This window comes from Plutella xylostella, chromosome 10 (genome assembly GCF_932276165.1).
Source record: "Plutella xylostella chromosome 10, ilPluXylo3.1, whole genome shotgun sequence".
Classification (NCBI taxonomy): Eukaryota; Metazoa; Arthropoda; class Insecta; order Lepidoptera; family Plutellidae; genus Plutella; species Plutella xylostella.
Window position 1 is genome coordinate 902,014 of NC_063990.1, and position 23,829 is coordinate 925,842.

The 23,829-nt window shown below is 36.4% G+C and overlaps 1 protein-coding gene across 13 annotated transcripts in view; it reads left to right on the forward strand.

Annotated features, from left to right (window-relative positions):
* The window catches only part of LOC105382920 (disintegrin and metalloproteinase domain-containing protein 11), a 388,227-nt gene that overhangs the window by 238,878 nt on the left and 125,520 nt on the right, over positions 1-23,829 (forward strand). For all 13 annotated transcript variants that reach the window (XM_048623425.1, XM_048623415.1, XM_048623418.1 and 10 more), the window contains 2 exons: positions 6,437-6,585; positions 15,773-15,823. In XM_048623425.1, coding sequence (XP_048479382.1) covers positions 6,437-6,585; positions 15,773-15,823 — 200 coding nt within the window. The remainder of the gene's footprint in view (positions 1-6,436; positions 6,586-15,772; positions 15,824-23,829) is intronic.

A 23,829-nucleotide genomic window follows, 5' to 3' on the forward strand; every position in this document is an offset into this window, starting at 1 on the left:
CCGGGTTCGATTCCCGGCTGGGGCAGATATTTGTTTAAAGACAAATATTTTTACTCGAGTCTTGGGTGTTGATAATTATATTTAATATGTCTATTTATTTGTGTAGATATATCAGCTGTCCGATATCCATAACACAGACTCTGCCTAGCTTGGGGTCGGGTGGCCGTGTGTGAGATGTCCCCACATATTATTATATTAAATTATTATTATTACTGTTACGTTATCAGCCGGGACGTACCATAGTATAATCAGAGCCGCGTCACCGAAGCTATCAGCTATCGGTATGTTACTATAACAGAGCGGCGTGTGCAGAATTAGGCACATAAATCACACAGTGTAATGAGAGCGACGCTGTGAGTTCACACGCGTGTAAACGACGACGATTAAAATTTGTTACTACGAGTAAAGTTGGAAAAGTAGAAACAAACATTAAGAGTAGATGTACTAAAAGGTTGTTTTAAAAATATCATTACACATTTTGTTTATTTTTTAGTTGAATTGATGTTAAGTGACGTCCTGTTTTCTATTTATTAAAGATTATGTGTAGCAATTCAATCTATATACATGGCAATCAATAAAATAAAATAAAATGAAAAGAATTTATTGTAGCCGTGTATAAGTAGCGCGAAGCTACGTCGTAGCCGCGTAGTAAGTTGCTACGTCGTAGCCGCGTAGCACTTTGCTACGTCGTAGCCGCGTAGCACTTTGCTACGTCGTAGCCGCGTAGCACTTTGCTACGGAGCGACACCGTCTGTTGTTTCATGTTTCATTTTCATCCTCCTTTTCTAAAACTTTGCTGAAGTAGTCTTATTAGATCCTTTGGATTTTAATACTCTGTTTCCGTCACCTGAATATTAGAGCTGAGAGTACGAACTACTCTACCTTCCTACTTAAGCGTCTAGTTGAAAGTTTAGACATTACAACATAACTGCTAATTTGGGCCGCCCGCCTCCAACGCTTAATAAAGCTATACATCAAAACTTGTGTTCGTTACATTCTGGGCTTCGGTGAGATAGTATAGAGACGCGGCAGTCGCTGTAAAAAGATAGTTATTAAGTACAGGATATTTTTTTATATCGAAACATTTTTCTATATGAAATATGGATCAATATGTAAAGAACTTACAGAATCGCATGCCTTTGATAAGTTTAGTGGTAGAATTCATCATGGTTATAATATTATTACTAAGCATTGTATTATTTGTAACACCGCGCTCACTCTTATTTATTTTTATTATTTATTTATCAAATTATTTTACAGAATTATACAAATCTTCAAGAAATTACGCTTCAAAACTTCAAAACCTATACCTGTACTGTATTACACTGTAGGCACTGTACCCTCACTACACAGTCTATTGTTAATGAGCATCCACGGGCTCTCTGACAAATAGGAGGACATTTTCATAAAACTCATTAGACACGTTTAGCATACAACTAAAGCACAAGAGATTTGTCAATTTAAATTTTAATTACCTACGAGAATCTCGGTGTGTTCGCTATTTATTAGTGTGGTGGGGACGTCGCACCTGCTCGCTTTATGGTTCTTAGTTTAGAAGCAGAATAAAGTGACGTTATTTTATTCCTGTAATATTTTTTCAACGATATTAAAAAAAAAATTATAACAGTCAGGATATGTATGCAACAGATAGTTAGGTACATAATAAATGAATCATTTATTTTTCGGAAGGTAGTCTATACGTATAAGTATGAATCTCATAGTGTACTCAAACTGTAAGAATGTTTTTGATCTTTGTCTAGTGTTCGTGTAGTGTTCAATAAATATATACTTAATCTATTCTAATTATTAAAAATTATTTCTTCTTTATTTTATCGCTACAGCGAATACCATTTTAATTAATCGTGGTTCAAATTAAACATAATTATTCGCATAGAAGACGAAAGTGAGGGATTATGTAAAGAGGTTTCATTTTATTCGCTTTTAATTTTTTGAAAGAAAAATACAGACTTCTTGCCACAGACCCTTGTTAGGTTTACTCGACCTTTTCACATGAAACCTTCTGTTACAATGGCGCAGGGTCATAAGTTACACGCTTTCTGAGTTTTAAAATGTTTGGGTCGGATTATTACCAAATAATTTTAGCAACACAGCATTTAAGCATATTTTTGAGTATGAAAAACTCAACCCTGCAGAAATTATTTATGTACCTCTATAAACAAATGATTACACCTCTTCAATTATTCAAATCTGGGCCCTTCTTTAAAGAGAGTTTCTTATTAAACTACTAAACCACATAGCCTTCACTATCGGATTATCTGATTCTAAATTACTAACGTACATACCGCACATAACACATTCTATGAATCAGGGAAGCCATAAATAACTTCAGCAGCCCTTAAAACAGGCAATAACAGCTCATAAAACACAATCAACAAGGTTAACCGAAGTCGGTGCTCCCGCGGCAAACTCATTACCTTCCATCACACAACACACGGGACCTGCACACAACACACGGGACACACAACACACACGCAACCTCCTTACAACACACACGAAACCTCCTCAGCCCCAATCATTAGGCACAACAACTCGAGATCCATTCACCCTGAACTCATAAACGGATCCGATCCCAATTACCCAGTCTTTGCATTCACGTTACTGACAAAAGAAAGATCCTTTCTGAGTAATTACACAAAACCCGCCGGCTTAAATTGAGCTGTGTGAGGCTGTGTGTCAGTCTTGCTCAGTTTTACACGGATTTTGAGGTGCTTTAGCATCGACGAGAGATGTACGTCGGAGCCTTTGTTTGTGCCATCGATCTAGTTGAAGCTAGTGATTGATTTAAAATAGGTTTTATCGGATACCTGTGACGTGCGCGCTTCCGTTCGAATTTCTAGCTCAGTTTTATGCGAATTTCGCTTGTGCAGCGTTTAGTTAGAATCAGTTCAGTATTTAACACATGAATCCATATAGCTATAACTCCGTTCTTGATAATAAACTTGTAAATGATATTCATAAATAAACATCCAATAACGAATGAATCTGCCAAAGACGAAGGGATAATTTTGATAAGTCAAGCTCAAGGGCCACATTAAATTAAGACATGTACAATTGTACACTCTGACATTCGGTCGCGTCATGGGGTTCACTCTATATGACAAAAAACGAAGCTTAAGAGGCCTGCTGCGCAAGCCACGTCTCTACCGTATTGCGTTAAACGTGCCGATTACACGACAGCTTTCCGTCGTTTTTCGTCAGTATAGAGTAACCCTCGTGAAACAGTCCTCAAAGACCTGAGTCTCCAAGACGCGACAGCTCTCGGCAGGCTTACAAAGGATTTGCCTTTCATGAATATAACTCCCTCATCTACAAATCGAAATAGAATAACGTGGATTAATTTAAGTTATTCGAACGGCCCGACGGCAGAGAATTAAGCTCATTTTGTGACGTGATTGAATAGAAACGGAACGAGTGAATGAGATGGTCGTATTACTAATTAATTCGGAGTGAACGGGATGAAATTTTAATCCATATTAGTGGTGAAGGCTTCACGTTGTAAATGGCTTTTCATTGCGATGTGTGTATGTTTTTTTATTTGTTTCAGCAACAAGCTTAAACACTTTTACTTACCTTTTAGCTAGAGGTAATAAGGATTAAGACATTTTTGCTAACACAATATAATTTGGTCCATTACGAAAATAAATTTTGCAATAAATCTCTAACCTATTTACAAGAACATTTAAGTAAAAAATTAAATCCGGTTGAGTGCTTTTTCAGATTTTCTATATCTTAATAATGTCACCAACATGTGATGTTAACAATAATACATACCAAAAATGTTGCAATGACAACAATAAACATAGGTCTGTACAACAATGACAAAGAAATAAACACAACAACTTTTTAAAACCCGGCACAGTTGCAATTTAGGGCGCCGCCACTGCTGATGCGTTCGCAGCACACTCACTGCACAATATCGCCACAGTTCCACTTCACTGCAGTAAAGATTTTCATAGTCTCATAGGGTAAGGCTAAACACAATCACACATCAAGCTGCATGGTGTGACATAATTAAATTACATCTATTTATCGGGTTCGATTCGTGGCAAGGGGCAGATATTTGTTTAAAGACAAATATTTTGTACTCGTGTCTTATTTCATATGTGTAGATATATCAGCTGTCCGATACCCATATCACAGGCTCTGACTACTTTGGGGTCGGATGGCCTTGTGTGAGATATCCTCACATATAAAAATACGCACTCACGCCTTGTACTAATGTACTCCCTTGCGGGGTAGGCAGAGGTGCATTGCTGCACCCACTTTTTGCCAGAGTGTTATGTTAGTCCCAATGTAATAGGGGGCGGGCCTATTGCCATTTTACGGACACATCCCCACATATTTATTTGTTTATTACTTATTTATTGAATGTCGGGGGAATTTTAATATTGGTTGGGTAATATTCATTAATGTAATATTACCAAAGCTGCCTACCCCAATTATTATACAATTATACATTCATTCAGCTTCAGCCGTAGAACAAAATAATAGTGGTACTACATGTACGTCACACACAACACAATCAATCGTCTCCACTGCGGCCGGGCGTGCTGTGGTGTAATCTAGAAGGCGTATTGTGGCGAGCGAACTGGAGCGTACCGCAGCCGCCATCTTGGGAAATTGAGATTTGAAGAAAACTCCGTCATTTGGCCGGGTTTCGTGGCTTCAGTTTTGATGACCCACAACATTGTTTTAAAACGTAACACCCTGTATGATTAGAATATGAACAAATAAGTAAGAAAGCCACATCTAGGTTGATTGAAACGTTGTTGATGCTGTTTTTGCAGTAAGCAACTAAATATTATGTACTATTGTACTTAAGGTACTTAAAAACAGCTGCAAATCCATATGAGTGTATTGCTGTTTTGCTAGAAATAGTTAGATCCAAAAAGTAAAATAAAATGGCTATAAACTAACACATATCATTTAGTAACCAATACAGAAATATTGATGTTGCTGCGTTTTTGTTTTTATATTAATGAAATCTTAAATAAAAATTAGATCACTATTTTGCCGAACCTAAAGTAAAACCGGAGGAAAATCCTAATAATAGGATTGTTGACAAGCTCAATGTCAACATTTTAAACTGTAGGACGCGTTTCTCCATTTTAAATCCTACAACAATAACAATAATGTTTATTTTATGTTGAATCACTTCCCTGAAACAGGACTGAGGAGTTTTTCGGTTAATTGGAGGGCACCCTTTATTTTTCTCACTAATTACAAAAAAGATCTCTTCAAGGATTTTGTCTTTTGCCTTAATGAGGCTGAAAAAATCTTTGTTATATTTTCTTGTGTAATAGGTACCTATTACATTAACTTACGCTGTCATGTTATTTTTTTAATAATTGATTTATTTTACCATTTTACTGTCTGTGTACAAGGTGTTTAGCTTGCTAGTATATAGTGTCAGAGCAAGACAGCAATAGATTTAAATACATTTAAAATTTCTGTGCAAGTCATACTATATTTAAATTGTAAATAGTTTTAAACAGATTTAAGAACCTGTATCATTTTTAAATAGCCTTATATTCTGTCCAACGAACGCGATCTCCACCTCCGCCTAGGTCTTCCTCGTTCAATTATTATTCAATACCTATCTCCATCTAACACGAGCTATCCCCTATCATTCGATCTCCCTCTAACACCAGCTTTTCCCGCAGACGAGGTGGAGCAGCATTCTACATATCTCCGTCTAACACCAGCTATCCCATATCATACCCCCGCCAGAACTTATTATTCTATACCTATCTCCGTCTAACACCAGCTATCCCCTATCATTCGATCTCCCTCTAGCACCAGCTATCTTCCACAGGCGAGGTGGAGCGGCTCTCTACCTATCTCCGCCTAACACCAGCTATCCCATATCATACCCCCGCCAGAATTTATTATTCTATACCTATCTCCGTCTAACACCAGCTATCCCCTATCATTCGATCTCCCTCTAGCACCAGCTATCTTCCACAGGCGAGGTGGAGCGGCTCTCTACCTATCTCCGCCTAACACCAGCTATCCCATATCATACCCCCGCCAGAACTTATTATTCTATACCTATCTCCGTCTAACACCAGCTATCCCCTATCATTCGATCTCCCTCTAGCACCAGCTATCTTCCACAGGCGAGGTGGAGCGGCTCTCTACCTATCTCCGCCTAACACCAGCTATCCCATATCATACCCCCGCCAGAACTTATTATTCAATACCTATCTCCGTCAAACACCAGCTATCCCCTATCATTCGATCTCCCTCTAACATTAGCTGTCTCCCGCAGGCGAGGAGGAGCGGCTGCCGTCCGACACCAGTATTCATCCCCATTATTATTATATACCTATCTCCGTCTAACACCAGGATTCGTTCCTATTACTATCCCCCGCTTATTATTCTATCTCCCTCTAACACCAGCTATCTTCCGCAGGCGAGGTGGAGCGGCTGCTGCGCGAGTACCGGCAGAACCAGGAGCTGGTGCGCAACATCGGCGCGCACTATTACCAGATCATCTACCCGGTGCAGCTGCGCCATCACGAGAAGATGGGCATCTCCACTAGGGAGGTCAACACACAGAAGGTGAGAGAGAGAAATAATGAAATGAAAACTTTGTAAAATGACAGCTGGGTATCAGATGCATGATGCATGCATTTTATTTGTCATTTGTTCGTTGTCAAGGTAAAGGGCCAGGCAGTTGCATTTTTCTATCAAACGTCATAGGACTCATGCTCAGTTTATGTTAAAAATTATAGTAAGTACATAAAAATTCACTTGATAAAAGCAGGCCTGATCGCTGGCAATCAACAGTTGAGTTCTCTACTTTTGAACATTTCTGGTGGGTAGTCTGAATAAGAGAAACGACCATGGGTATTTACGAAACTTTTAATAGAACCGGCTGTCTTGAAATATGAAAAGTAGTGTAATCATATTTTTTTCATTTAAACGGCGCTCCTACAAATGAAAATCCCGTGAACAAGCAACAAAGCTCAAAAAACCACAGACAATTCCGACCAAAAGAGCATCTTCACAATCGCCTGCAATATTCAGTTAACAATAACTCAATAGAAATAGCCTGTAAATTCCAACAGAATCCGCATCCGATAACTTAGTATTGGAAGCTGCGGTGGAAGAGATTTATTATAGTCCTTAAGTCCGCTAAAGCTCTAATATCGTCTCCAGTTCGAACGCAAAGATTTACGAAGTGCATTTCATGAGTAAAACGACCGCACGGTGCCCCTTACCGTTTTATGAGTCACATCGTGATGTTGTGTGATGGACGGGAGTGGATATTGAGAGATAGCGAGGAGTCAATGACCGCCAACAGACCATGCGGTCTTTTGATAGACAATAATATTGTAAAAGGGAGCTGTGGTAACTCAGTCGCGTAAGCACCCGTTGCTCACCCCAGTGATGCGGGTTAGAATCAGACATGTAGGTACCAATGACTTCTTTGTAATTTATGTACCTACAATGTATACCATCGCTCTTACAGTGAAGAAAAAACATCTTGAGGTAACCTGCATATCTAGATTTAGCACATCTAGATATGTCAACCCACCAACCACAGTGGTCCAGCGTGGTGGGAAATTGTTGAAGCATAGGAAGGCAGTTTAGACCTTGAATATATGCACAAAGGTTCTACTCGAGAGAGACAGGTACCTACTTACACCCCTACAGAGAATAGAATAGAACAATCTAAATGCTTGAACAACATAATTAAAATTCAGTCTATCTCATGTAATTTACACACATGATTGCTTCAAAAGCAAGCAGCATGCCTATTTATTACACAAAATAAAATTTCACGTATTTACATTTTCCATATTGTTGAGCATTCGATATTAAATTGCTGTGAGTTTAATTACATGTCGAATATTATTACTTACAGGTATTGTATTATTGGTAGTTACTGCAGATAGAGAATAATTATGATTGTATTGACTTTTAGATTAATTAAACGTGGAATCGTTATCACGAATAAAATAATTATTATGTATAGATTATTGACTAGTCGTGTTGTTTTTTATCATAAGTTGTACTAGGTACTTTTAAATGCCATCTTAAATAACTTCGAACACACCCCAGTTCTATGCTTCGAACACTCATTAATGAATTTCTCCTTCCACTTTTATAAATTGTGAATTTTAGCTAATTTGTTACGTAGTTTGAAATGAAGAACTCCTGCTTTCTAATTATTGTTATGTATACCTATCTTATCCATCTCCAGTGAATCATTTCGGCTTCTTTCTTCCATGGAATTTACTTGAAATTAATTTAATTTAGGTAATAAAACAATAGTTAGTTAAATGAAATGGCATGAGCGCAGATTGGATTTACTGTACAAAGCCACCACCGTATTAAAATGCAATATGATTAATGTATCTCTGTAAGCCGGCAGATATCACAGATATAATTTTAATATACGGGTTCACTTCGTGTTTTGCAAATGAAGCCATTTTAACGTGCAAATAAAATATCTTCAATAACGCTAAAAGATTTATACTCGGTTTAACAGCTTTGCATAAATATGTTTGCGGTCACGATTTATAGTTCAATAAATATTTTGTAAATGGCGGCTACATATTTGGGGTGACTCAACACTTAAAATGCAAAATGGTAAAAGCCGTATCTTTCTAAATTTTAGCCACCCGCCTGTAAAGTATGAATATTACAATAAATTCATAAAAAAATATATGAAAAAGAACTCTTTAAAAAAACGTCCTTGACCTGAACAGTCCATCGGTATGGGAATTATTAGGTATTAATGTTCGTTGTTTTTCAGTTTTTATTATTTTTATTATTTTTATTAGCTGAAGTTAAGTTCAGCCATTATTCATCTACGCCAAGTATATTGTATGGCACTTTTCTCTAATTTCGCGGTAGGTAACATCAGAAATGCTCTGAAAATATCTGTAATCCGTAAGTACTAGTGCTTATATGTGGTGCGAATTCAAAATTGACTAAATATATTAGTAGTATAATAAAAGTCATAGATACGATTTTCGTAGAAAAAAAGTAAGGCGGCTATTACTTATTATGTTATGATCTAAATAATAATATATGTTAATTAATTTGTAGTTGGAGATGTTCCGGTTAGTAAAATCTAAATTATTTCAATTCGATGGACCAAAAATAATTAACTGCTGCGGTTTTCCCATTATGCATAGGTACCTACTGTCACTGGCACACAAGTAATTACCTACCAAATATTAATTAAATGATGACCGAACGAACAGTACCAAATTATCCCAGAATCTTGAATCTGGTAAAATGACAGTGTAGCGGTAGAAATAGGGCATTTTAGTCGCCGGAGTAAGTGAGACACCAGACGCTAGCTGTCTCGCTCGCAATTCGATTACGTCCCTAATTATGTTTGTCCGACGACCTCGGCTAGATCAGTAAGAGATTTAGCCGTGTTTTATTAGATCACCTAGTGTCGTAAACAATTTGAGACACTTCGGTACCTAACGGCTGATATTGTTTGCTAGTGCAATTAATGTTTACTTATGTTAAATAATGCGTTATTAACAACCAAGGTGGAGTAACAGTTAGCACACGTTACTCTTATTTGAACGGTCGTGGGTGCGAATCTTGGTATGAATCAATATATTTCGTGCTTTTACATAAAAAATAGGTTTTGTAAAGAAATAATACATATTAGTGATGTAACGAATATTCGCATTCGCATTCGCATTCGCGAATATTCGCACTTTTTTGGATATTCGCATTCGCATTCGCATTCGCAAAATTTTGTGCGAATGTTTTGCGAATATCAGTAGGTACTTTTTAGAAAAAAACTATTTGAAAATAATGGTAGGTTAACAAAGTCAAAATCCATTCATCTATAACTTTTTTTATTACAAGTTACCCTCTTAATTACTAGTCTTACTTTATCATATTTATTTACTTTGGAAAATGAAACTATAGATTTAGTTAATAGTTTCATAAGACCTAAACATAAATAAGCTCTTTAAACAATCAAAAAGCGTATTTTGACAATATAGTGTCGGAGCAAGAGAGCCATAGATTTAAATAATTTACGTGCGCCAAAGATGGCACTATTCCTAAGATGGCCAATTTCAAAATTTCAATCTTTTAGACGCCCGGATAAGTTGTAATTTCGCTCTAATGTTTGGTTAGTGCCATAGAAAAAATAGCCTACGATTTACATCCTCATTTTTACAAACTTCTTGTCGCCTTGTTCCTATGAAGGCCAAGATGGCCCGGGCCTTACAGGACTATACAATATCATAGTTTCTTTGGAACATGAAAGAGACAATGAGTGATTTCGGCTATATTTTTATTATTATGTTATATTCAAACACAGAAACTAAACTTTAAGCGTAGTTACAGTCTCTTAAGTATCTTCTTTCCAATTTAAGTAATTATAAAATTAATAAAAATTCAAACATATTTTTTTATAAACCTAATAAAGCCAATATTTAAGCATTGTTTTTATTTTTGTGAATTAGTAAAAAAACTGTTTTTACTTTAAAAAATTGTTAAGAACAGAAGAACATTTTTATTATTTTAATATCATTACAGACTTTTGTAATGAAGTTAGATTTAGTTTTGCTAAGCCTAAGATAGACCACCGTACCATTACGTCAAAAAAACCGGCCAAGTGCGAGTCGGGCTCGCGCACAAAGGGTTCCGTAGCAGCAAATATAATATTACAGTTAAATCAACCTATCTCAAAAACTATAAGAGATACTTTGATCAAACCAAAAATCGTTGAAAGAGTTAATTAGCATGCATCACCTCTATTTTTTTTAGAATTTTATACCCCGTAGTTATAAAAATAGAGGGGGGGGGACATACTTTTTACGACTTTGAGAGCTGATATCTCAAAAACCGTTCACTTTAAGAAAAATCTTTTTTAGAAAACTTTATATCATTTTAAAAGACCTTTCCATTGATACCCCACACGGGTATGTACATCGAAAAAAAAAATTTCATCCCTCAGTTACATGTATGGGGGGCCCCACCCCCAATTCTTTTTTTTACTATTTAGTGTCATATTTTTGTAGCGGTTCATACAACACATATTCCCATCAAATTTCATCACTGTAGTACTTATAGTTTCCGAGTAAATCGGCTGTGACAGACGGACAGACGGACAGACGGACAGACGGACATGACGAAACTATAAGGGTTCCGTTTTTGCCATTTTGCCTACGGAACCCTAAAAACGATAGTAATTGACTAATTAACAAAGAAATTCATATTTTTGTTTATTTATTTATTTAACTCTTTATTGCACAAATATTACAAGTTTAAGTTTTAGGTAAAACATGGTTTTTGTTTTGATAGCATTTATAAATTACTTGATTAATATCGGGCCATGATAAGTGCCTATGTTCCTAAGAAGGCCCACATTAAAGGTTTTCGAAAATGATTGTTTCCGTAAAGAAGCTTGATTTAATCTGATGATTTATTTGTTGATTAATATTCAAAAATAAATGCAGAATATAGTAGGTAATCATGTTTATATTCTTAAATTGTTTCTCATTTTAATATTTTTTTCTCATTATTTATTTATTTAATTATTGCAAAAAATGGGCATTAAAAGGAGCACGTACTTTACGTTCAAATGTTTCGTGTTTAAGTCACCCTCAGAAACCGCACACAGTCGCAATGAGTCGAGATAAATAAAGGGTAAGTAACTACTTTAAAAAAAAAACTGCAACTGGTATTGGCTAATCTGATTCGGAATGCGCCTAGAACGGACCGTACCTCGTGCAGTACGAGACTGCCATCAAACCATACAAATGACGCCAAATTTGAACACAAAGTGAATATTCGCATTCGCATTCGCATTCGCGAATGTCGATATCAGATATTCGCATTCGCATTCGCATTCGCGAATGTCCAAAAACTCACATTCGTTACATCACTAATACATATATCACACACTCATGTTCGCTCTGTAATGCAAAAATGGCAGAGGTATATATACACTATAGTCTATTCAATACAGTATACGCTGCTGCAACCAATTTTTGTCTCAGTGGGAAAGCGTAAACGCGATATCAAATTAATAATTATGTATGTGTATCCAGTTATTAGACTCAGTACTCATGATCACATGTACTCTATTGGGCCTATCCATAAAGTACAGTAAAATAACCTGAAAGTTTGTTTCATACAAAATGCAACAATCCGTTTACGTATGAAGTTCATGCCCCCTTATTTTATTTTCTATATCGACAGTTTAATAAAGTTCCTCGGATTCTCTTTTCAAAACTTTTGCAGCACTACCTGAGTGGATCCAACGCGTTTTCATAAATCAAACAACCCGCAATGAAACAAGGAAAATTATGCCCTACCACGTATAAAACTCGACTCACATTCGCTCATTAGTGACAATTTTCATTCAGCAAAGACCATTCTATCCTGACCTTTACCACCAATTTTGTTCACCTTAATAAGTTTCGCTCGCTATAGAAATGTGAGAGGGATGCGGGGTCAGCACAAAATGGCCGAGACTATATCCTACACGCATTGTACGAACAAAAGGAGGTTGAACAAAAGCGAATTTTCGAACGTGGAACATCACGTTCACCTGCGCTGAAATAGATCGTATTGCGATAGAAATAAGAGCCACTTTAAGTTATGTGTAGGATTTAAATAAACTTGTTCCAGTATTATATTTTTCAACAAACATAAGTAGGTGGGATAAGCATTTTTCAAAGTTTGTTGACGGGTTTTAAATGGAGATAAATTATTTTGCATGAAAATTTCATGTTACTAATACGAACCCTGCATGGAATAATTGTAATTCAGATTTATCATAATATTATGTAGGTATACACATATATTACTATACCATACTACCACATTATTTACGTATAGTACTATGCTGCTTTGTAGCCCGTCCTTTAGGTCTCTTAGCTACAGCGTAGTCAGAATGAGTATAGCGAAACTTATCAAAAAATTAAGTGAGTTGATCAAAAAGGCTCTCTCGGTCACAATCAATTTCAAACCAAATAGGGATCCTTTTACTAATGTGGACCTTTGTAAGTTTCTCAGAATTTATTTTGACTTTAATACAAATTCACCGATGCCCATTTAAGTATAATTATCTTTAATTGAGTGTGTTTGCACCTCAAAGTAATAGGTGTACTAAATACTTAGCTTGCCGGACCAATTAACTAGTTTTGTTGAAAAACGGGAGAAGTCTTGAACAAACTTAATTTCCCAGTTACTTCACCAGATTTCACATTAAAATTATGGAACGACCGCACTCGCCGATTTTCAACTTAGCTTGTTCATTTCATGAACATTATTTTAAACTTGATTTTTTATTTTTTTACGTCGCTCCACAGTTGCGAGTAAAATAGCACAGTTGTGAACAAAAAAGTCTAGGAAGTATTAAAAAATAACTTTTTTACGTTGGTTTTTCTCGGTTTCACCACAATGTTAAGTTTTTTCGAAAGTAATGTAGGTGTGACATAACATTTATTTTAGTCAGATAGTTTATTATTCATATGTATCATTCATAATTATAATTTTATAAAGTGCCTTCAAGAAAAATATTGTAACTGATGTTACTGTTGGGATCACACAGATTTTTCCGTTGGTGTTATATTATGTCGTCCGGGACTAATATGTATCTTATCTAGGTATACAAAAGTGTTCCTATAAAGAGAATGGATACAGAAAATTACTATGCTATGCGTGTTTTCCTAATATTTCAGCTATTAGGTACTATTATGTACCACTGGGTAAAGCACATTCCTCTCTATTCTTCGCCAAGCGCATCAGCTGTTCTACGCTGGCCACTCCCGTCCATTCTCTCACTCCTGAAGTGTGCAGAGCTGACCGCCAACCTCCAGTAGTGGAGAGGCACTAGAAGAAGAAGAAGAAGAAGAAGAAGAAGAAGAGCAAAGCACTTCACATGTACGGTGGCCTGCGCCTAAAAGTATACAGGCGGAATTTTTAAAATAGCGATCCCTGATGATGAAGGGGCCAGCTACATCTGTTATAAATCTGGGGACGTGTTGTGTGTGATGTGTGTAGCAGTGGTGTTTATGTGGATGTGCTTGAGCAGCATGTGAGCTTGAGATCGCTATTTTAAAAACTCCGCCTGTATACTTTTAGGCGCAGGCCACCGTACCCATCTTCGGCTGTGCACTGTGCAGTATCGTACGCAACAGAATGCGCATTCAGTGTTCTTTGTACAGAAATTCACACAAGTGCGTACTTCAGGCCGTTTCTCCATTCATATATGACAATCCATTTCGTACGATACGAACGATACCGAAAGTCTGACGCCTACCTTAAAACCCCGGTCACCCCACCTACTCTTTATTTACCAAGTACAAAAGCCTTCCACCTACCACATGTAAATGTAACAAGTTAGCGGCGCTGTCCACCGACCACAAGCATGTGTGCTGGCAAGTTGCCGCGACCACTAGCCGCTAATCCCCACTTTATCTCTAATTGAAATGAAGACTGGGTGCTAGTTAGAGGCCACTGAGTCGGTCGGTGCTACAGTGCAGCGTCTTAAAGTGGAGGGTTTTGGAAAGCAATACATTGAGTGAACTCATATTTACGTATAGTAGGTAAATATCATGGGATGGGAACCTTTGGGTCGGGTGCGTCCAGGGGCGGGCTATTTGTATAATATTTCATTATGTTTTTCTATGTATTTAAAAAAAAAACACGCACTATATATTTTAAGTTTCAATAAATCATGTAGGTAAATTGATATTTACGATTCATATATCACGTCATCATCATCACCACAATCCATCACATCCCCACTGCTGCGGCATGAGACTTTCGATCGAATCCAGGGTATTGGATTACTACATGCCGAATTTATTAAAAAATGAATCAGACGTTTTCCCGTGATAGAGTTACAAACAGCCTTACTTAAAAACTTTCACGCTTACATACTTTAAATAATTATTAGTAGATTTTTAGGAGTGGTTTTCTAAGATGTGTTTCGTTATTTATTGCCTGAATAGATAACATTTACAGTTTGTGACGAATGACAAATGTTTTTAAGTATAATATATTATTTAAATCAGCCCCAAATATCACGCATAGGATTAAAGCAAGCTCTTGAACAGTTGCAACACTACCTACTAGTTGTAACCAACTAGCGGCACGCTGGGGCGGCTAAGTTTCAGAATAGGTCTGTTAAAGTTTTAATTGCGAGCGTCTTCTATAATTTTACGGTTGTCGGGGTCCTATTACGGTGTCGGTTATGGTTTTGCAGATGTCAGATTTGTTCTGTGAAGACGTTAGCGGTTTTGCGTTTCCGTGTTACGAGCTTTAAGTTGGTTGGTAACCCGTCGCGGTTGGTAATTTTCTTGTGAATACTGTGTTTATTTTACAAGTTATGCTTTATTCATGTTTAACTGTAAGGTTGAGGCTGCTGAAATGATAGCTAGGACTAAAGATTTACATTTAGATAGGTATTTATTGTTTTGTTAGCATAACTTTTTAACACACCAGAGCGTATTATACAGGGTGTTGCAAAAAGGGTATACTAAGCTGAAACCTACATGCGCAGCATGTTATATCTAAGCCCGAAAAGAAATCAGAATTTCAGAATTCGCGAAAAAAAAATCATTTTCCCATAAAAATTATGTTGGTCACGTGAATTTTTACTATGGAGAAACATCCTGTTTTTGTATTTTACCGAAATTTTCTTCCAAAATTCGTGAGTCATTGTATTGTGTCTTAACCCGTTTGTACATATTATAAACTGATATAATGTGATTGCGCTACATAGATGGCATTTTTGTTGCAGGGCCGCGGCTACGGCTCCGACTACCAGCAGGGCACGCGCGCGCGCACCAGAGTAAGTACTTCTATTCTATTCTATTCTATTCTATTCTGAGATTGAGCGAAGTTCCTGGAGGGCTACTCTATATACTGACGAAAAACAAACGAACGCGAGCTGTCGTGCAATCGGCACGTTTAATACAACGAGATAAAGTCGTGGCTCGCGCAGCAGCGCTCAGATCTTTGTTTTTCGTCATATAGAGTGACCCGCCTGTACGTGGCTCTCGAGTGGAACCTTAGTACATACCCCTTATTTCCAGCTAGTGCCTAAGTTAACAACGTTACTATGGTACCAACTATGAAATCTCAGTTGCTTTTCATAGTGTCAGGGTTGGCCAACTACAAAAGTTTCTCAATTTGTAAGTTCTCAGTGAACGAGTCCTTGCCCTTGTGAAATGATGGAAGACGCCCTACCTGGACAATCCATAATAATAATTGTAAAATCATACGTTTGATTAATGATAAACCTGAATCTGAATCTGAAAAACGGACGTTGACGTTTGATTACCACCGTAAAGCGTTAGACTCAGGGTCAACAGTCGGGTGGGTCGCCTGAAACCCAATCGGTTACATTAATTAATATGAAACCCCAGACTGAACATGGTGGTGGGTTTACGTTACTGAGCATTTGCTATTAATTGGGTACAACAAAGGTTCCCAACATTATATCCACAATTCAACATGTATATTATTTACATATACCTGTATTAAATATTCACTTCGCCTCAGACGATCTAACCGTACGGTTAACCAGCTGAGAATATGATTTCAAAATCTTATACTTTGTAGAAAGGATGGGGTGAATGAATTCTCGACTACGTGGGTCCGATGACCTTAAACAGCTGGTTTTTATAATAATATTCTGTTGTTATTTTATGATAAAATATTTTGAAATACTGATACAAAACGTAACGGACGTATAAATAGCAACAAGTGGTTAGAGGAATCTGTACTTACTTAACAGTTATTTTTTAAATAGATAATAAAGGTTTTAGATGTAGATTATAGTCTAATATCCCCGGGTCTGAAATGGAAACGCACACTTCATTTCGCCTATCACCTAACGTTTTCTACTCCAAAACAGGCTTTACACTATATATAGTTACGGTTCAAAATAGCTTGCCTTTATTCTGTTTAATATTCACATAACAAGGCGGCATTTATGCGCTTGAATTAATGTCTGTAGCGTCAAAGAAACATACACGGTTCAGTGTAGCTCGGCCAAATTGAGTTGTTGAATTTTGGTAGCAAGTTTCGTTCAGCGCAGTGGAGTGGCAAATTTAGTTGGGTTGCCAGGGAAATCTTCTTGATTACTTAGTATTCCGGTGACACGGAGAGACTAAGCCCTAGCTCGTTACATAAAGGAATTGAGGATGAAACGAGAAGTTGTTGGGAACATTTGGAGATATTGTATTGTGTAGCAAATATGGAAATGGCATAAGTACAAAGTAGCTGAATTTCGCATGAAAGTGTTTTGCAATACATAGAGTTGTTCATTGGATAAAATACCTCCTCTGAGTAGAAGAAGTATGTCCGCCTTTGTGCGCTAACTGAGTATGTTTTACAATCTTTGGTGTAATACTTGTGCTTTTGTGTACAATCAAGTGTATATCAATTAATAAATATCAGAGGTATAACGCTAAATAAAAAAACAATATTAAAATGGCAGCCACTTATTTAACTCTAACTCACTCTGATAGTAGACCTATCAATATTTCTTCCTACTCCCACTCATCTATCGGCCACATTTAATTCATTGCTTCTTTATCTCCAACAGCTATGAATACAAGTTAAAATTAGACGTCAAGGCCCTCAGTTGATAAGATGAAGACGGAACCCTCCGTGTCTGTGAGGAAGCCGAGTCGTGCGGAGGGGCTCGCCACTTGTAGCTGAGGAACCCTAATAAGTCATGGTCGACTCAATTGGAAAAGTTAATTCATTTTCGCACGCCCTGAAGCGGAGAAAAGATTCTGTTGATTTATTTATGAATATAATATAATATGTGCAGGCTTCCACAATTCTTTACTTCAAAATCTTGACGGGGTATGTGTAAAAAAAATGATATTTATGTGTATATTATAGGTATATACGAAAGACGAAAGGCTCTGTGATAGTTGCCAACCTTATTTTTAAACTTGTTTATTGTGTTAACTGCTGGTGTTCCTTATTTAAATAAATAAATAAACATGGGAAACTACTCGATTAAAACAATTAACTCCTGATTATTTTATAAAGAAGTTGGTCTCTTTGCAAAAGCTTCAATCATACCTTATGTATATTTTATTCGTAATAAAATAAAGTAGTCACTTTGTCATTTCTAAATAAATATAAATCCTAAGAAAAGTCATAATATTTTGTCTGTGCTCACAAAAATTACGATGAATTATTTTTATTAGGAACGCTTGGAAAATACCCATGTTTGTTTCGTACACTGATAGATTAATGTTATGCCATAATTGAGATAATATCGCAGCGTTATTGAATATTGTCTTCATAATAAATAAATATGCGCGGCGTTGCGGCTGGAATACTGATTTGTTTTCTAATAACTTTCAATTCTTAAAATGGCTATAGTTTACTTATAAAATTTGGTTATAACTAAACTTAAGTCATTTTTCTATTGTATTCTATTCTATTCTAAAGTCAATTTAAAGGATGATATAATTTTTTTTACTAAGAGGACGTAATGGTACTTTAAGTCCTTATTTCTAAACAATTAATTGGTTCATGCCAGGATTTGAACCCACGGCCTTTCGAATGAGAGCCGAGATCCTCGCCACCACGCCTCTCACAACCACCACCACCACTGTTTAATCACTGACAAATTCTCACCCTGCATTTACCAACATCCGACAACTATGAGGAAAATAATATGATATATGAAAATAATTACTGGAAAGGCCCTCGACTATCGACTATCACGTATAGAGAGATAATTATTTAGCAGAAAGCCGGATCCCGCCGGACTGGAGGAATGTTTGATAGTTCTGTAGCACCGACACAAGTATCTACACTTTTGATGTATTATGATTGAACTCATTATTTTTCTGACGAAGGCTTAGTTTTATAAATATTATAAGGTATCTTATTTATTATACTTGTATACATGTATGGCTTATATGATTTTATATCAACGTAAGTTTTTCCCGCAGGCTTCGCTTCGCATTATAAGGTTTTCTCATGGGAATTCCGCCATTAGGTGTAAATCTACGGTCAGTTGCACGCAGCATCTTGAAATTGTTGGGATGCGGAAACAAAATTTGCGACTAATAATATTTTTACGTTAATCTGACAATTAAACGGTTAAGGGCCAATTTCTCCATAGTCGGTTAGAGCATAACTAGGGAGTAGTGGTTGACTTTTGACACATCTGTCATGAATTTTATATGGAGATGACGTTTAATTTATAAATCAATGTATGTCGGTTAGATAACCGACTATGGAGAAATTGCCACTAAATATTGTACGACATTTTTAATTTTACAATTTAATGTTACATTTACACATTATTTGAATTACAGGAAATATATAATGATCTAATAAATCGATTGATCAAATTAGTTTCATAATTGTACCATAGATACAAGTAAGTATACTTACATGAAAAAAAAAACACTATCCGCTTAGTTACCAGCGACACTACAGGGTGCCCTCGCCGATTGGCAATTCCATAGATAATTGCTTAAGTCTGTCCCTAGCTGTTTGCCAATTAACAGCAGAATGAGGCCGCGCCCGGCGGAGCAACCGCAACATGCCTATATTTACTACCAACTTCAAAGCAGGAGTTCTCAATTTACCTGTATTTTTTTAAGTTTTGTGTACCGTAACCGTGTGATAGTTTTGTTATATTGTCCATGGATTCATAATTATTCACTGGTCCGTTTATTTGTTATAAGTATAAATTATTACATAATATCAAAAAAACTATCCTAAAAATGCATCAATATACAACATAATAATATATACCAGAAATACATAGAAAAAAAAAACACCTAATTGCCTACTTAATATGGGTTTCTTCATAATGTATCCCAATATAAAAGGAAGTACCTAAGGAGCAGCAGTGTACGATTGCCTAACCAGTCAGGTATTAGGGCGTGAGTGTTTATTGTTAGTATTTGCGGAACCCTATAAAACAAAACGAGCGTCTTGGCAAGTAAGCCAAGGAATTTGCCCATAAAATGCAGTAAGTTAGTCCTAGCAGAAGCGAAATTTATTAGTTCTCACAGCACTTTAGATGTTGGATTCCTTCTTGCGAGATTAAGTAACTTTGTATCTTAATTTATGAATGAGCACACTTTTTTTACAAAGAAAAATGTATTCATTTGATATTTATTTAGTTTAAAGCTACAGTATTTTTTATAACTCGCCGTTATGAATGAGAATCAGTAGCTATCTTTACAACTTGAAATATGTTTTATCATAAGTCAACATACAATATTCTATTAAGGGTCTGTTTCACAATGTCTGGATAATGGCTACTTGTGTTACATGCATGTCTTTTATCCCACAGATAGCCAGTATCCTTACATTGTAAAACCGGCCCGAGTACAATTTCATAGATTGCAAATAGATACCGATTAAAAAAAAACTACTTATGAATAGTTGAAGCCCTCGTTATACGTAGACGGCATTTTCACGATATTTTATAGAAAAATCTTCACCCTATTTATATGCTCACTATTTTGTAATTTCGATATTCAATAAAGTCGCTAACATAAATAAATATAAAATCACATAAATACTGGCTGTAAATACCCCTCTATATTTAATCCTAAACTCTCGTAACATAAATAAGAAAATAAAATTTCAATTTCTGCCTTGGCTTTTGGAATAAGAACCGTCATCTCATATTTCTCGGCTCTGAATGCACTGGCATACATATAGCTATTTCGTTTGCACCTTTGCAAAATTGCGTTGGGCTTTACCTTTCTGTCTCTTTTTAACCGACTTCGAAAAAGGAGGAGGTTCTCAATTCGTCTGTATGTATGTTTTTTTTTTTTTTTTATGTATGTTCATCGATTACTCAGCCATTTATGGACCGATTTTGAAAATTCTTTTTTTGATGTATTGGGTTGAGCTCAGGGGTGGTCCCATTTTTTTTTCAGAATTTTATTCCACCCCCAAGGGTGGGTAAAGGGGTAAAAACAGGGGTATAAATTTCCATTTTGGGCACTTATCAACCGATTCTTATGAAATTTATAACGTAAATATTGTTATTATAACAAAAAGATATGATGGTGACCTTGAGCTGATCTGATGATGGAAACGGAAGGCAGTCAAGGGAACTCCTCAACGGTATATAGCAACTACCTCGTGTTTGGGCTCGAATGATTCGTATTAACGAGTAGGACATATTGGTATCATTTGCATCTTACTTTTGATTGATAATTATTGCAAATAAACTAAAAATAACAAAATAAAATAATAATTTTAAAAAAATTAAAAACCGACTTCAAAAAACCACTAAAACGTAAGAAATAATTTAAGGTTTAGACCAATCCTAGGTCACAGTATAAATATACCTAAGCAGGTACTGTTCTTTTTTGAAGTTGGTGCCATATTTCTTCAGATTAACTACTTTGTCACTGCACCAACATCAAAAAAGAACAGTACCTGCTTAGGTATATTTATACTGTGACCTAGGATTGGTCTAAACCTTAAATTATTTCTTACGTTTTAGTGGTTTTTTGAAGTCGGTTTTTAATTTTTGTCGTTTCGTTTGGCTCTGCCCTAATTAGAGAACTGGCGCATTCAGCGCCGGCACAAAGACTTTTGAGATGTAAATCGAATACCTCGACTTTGTGTGGTTCGTTCTATTTTTATTTCCGGAATAACTTAAGACGCTGGATTTTATGTTATGCGATTGAGAGCTTTATGTTTTTACTTCTCGTTAGAAAATATATGTAAAATTGGAAGAGCTTCATAGAATACATTTAGTTACACTGTATCAACTGTGAAGTCCTATATTTCGGTTGGCGAAAAAATAAATACATTAAAAAGTGCCTGTGACTTTCGGGTGACGAGACAGACAGACATTAAAACTACCTATACTTATACAGGCTATAAATGTTTTAGGTTGAGACATGACGGTTTTAGGAGTTACCACATATACCTATTATGTAGCTGGTAGTGGCTTGATGAGAAGCCCCCCGGCTTACAGAAGAAACCTCTCAGAAAATTGTTGTGGCTCTGGTGATGGAGATGTAGACCGAAACACCTGAACATTATGTTACATAGCAAACTCGATCTGAGGGGGAGCGTCGGAAATTATAGTACAGGGTCCACTTAGTTTGATGAACCATAATAATTACCTACTCATCATGTGTTATGCATTCTCTCAGGTGATGATGTATAGACCGACACACCTGAAAATTATATCGTCAGTAATTTTCCTTCGTGCAGAAATGACGTCAGGTAACCGGAACCGTTTCCAGCCGTTCAGGTCCTTTGTGCCATTGAAAGTTACACGAGCGACGGCAGCTTTCACTCGGGCCACAATAACGTAGCAGCATCATCGTCTTCCTTAAACGTGTTCATTGGTTTGTAAAATTGAATTTGTGGAATAAACGGCTGTATAATGTTATAAATATAAATAAAAAAGCGGGTGCGAGTTGCGAGTTGGACGCGCGGACGAAAGGTTCCGTACTATATATATATAGTATATTCTTTTATGTGTGTGTGTACAAATAAAGAATATTCTATCTATCTATCTATCTATATATATATATATATAGAACAGAAGTATGTTTGGCCACCAAACATGACTTCGTTTTTTAAACGACTTCGATAAAAGAAGTAAAGTAAATAGTCTTACTTAGAATGAAAAACAGTTATAGTACAAACAGTTGTATACCTATTATATGAGGGTATAAGCGCAAAAGTGGCGTATATTTTGTAGACACCATAAAAAAACAATTGTGTCTGCAAACGCGCGGGGTTTTTCGCAACATAAGAGTTAACATAGAAATATGACTTTTTCACATTTTTTTACGGGCACATCCAAGACCCGAGAACAAATATCTGTGTTTAAACAAATATCTACCCCAGCCGGGAATCAAACCCGGGACCTTCGGCTCAGTAGTCAGGGTCACTAACCACTACGCCATTCGGTTTTTTCTTTGGAGCGACGGAACCCTAAAAACTGTTTAACGGAAAAAAGCGGCCAAGTCATATCTGATAAAAAATACTATTTTGCCTTAGAGTAGCCGCCTACAGGTAAAGTGTCCCCCATTTTTTGTAAAAAAAATGTGTCAGTACATTTAACGGAAACCCCCTCGTCTGTATATAATATATAATAAAGACTGATTTGTTCAATATTATAAAAAAAAAGTATTCGTACATGTCAAGTTTTCACCTCATAAGTTACGCTGCCACGACTTCACTAATTTGTTTTATTTATTAGCGCGGCTTATAACTTAGTTCAAAAAGCTGGTATGATACGCACAACAGATTTTTGGTTATAAAAAGTTTTGTTTCGTCACTACACTCACTGTTTGCTCCTGTCCTCTCCAAACACAAGCATTACGAAAAATGTGTTTGTCCAATGTAAACATCACCCCGTTTTTTTATATAAAATATAACATTTCTGTATTAATATTGTCTTGTAAACACAATTGGAAAGTTTCGGCTAATTAAAATTGCTATACCTGCTATATCAGGTATAGCAATTTTAAGAGATATACTCGTAGTAAGGATACCTATTTTTTTTTTTCTTAACCTCTAGTGTCCCACTGCTGGGCAAAGGTCTCTCCCTGAACATTCCACTTATCCCTTTCTTGGGCCTGCTCACACCATTCCGTGTTAAAATTGCCCAAGTCGTCCCGCCATTTCTTTCTTGGTCTGCCTCTGCGCCGGCGGCCGTTGTTGGGTATCCATTTGGTGGCATTTTTTGCCCACCTCTCCGGCTGCATACGGCAGACATGCCCCGCCCAGTCCCACTTCAGTTTAGCAGTCTTGGCACCTAGGATACCTAGTTAAAAATAATAACAGCAACAGTATACCTACGTAGCAATAAAATAC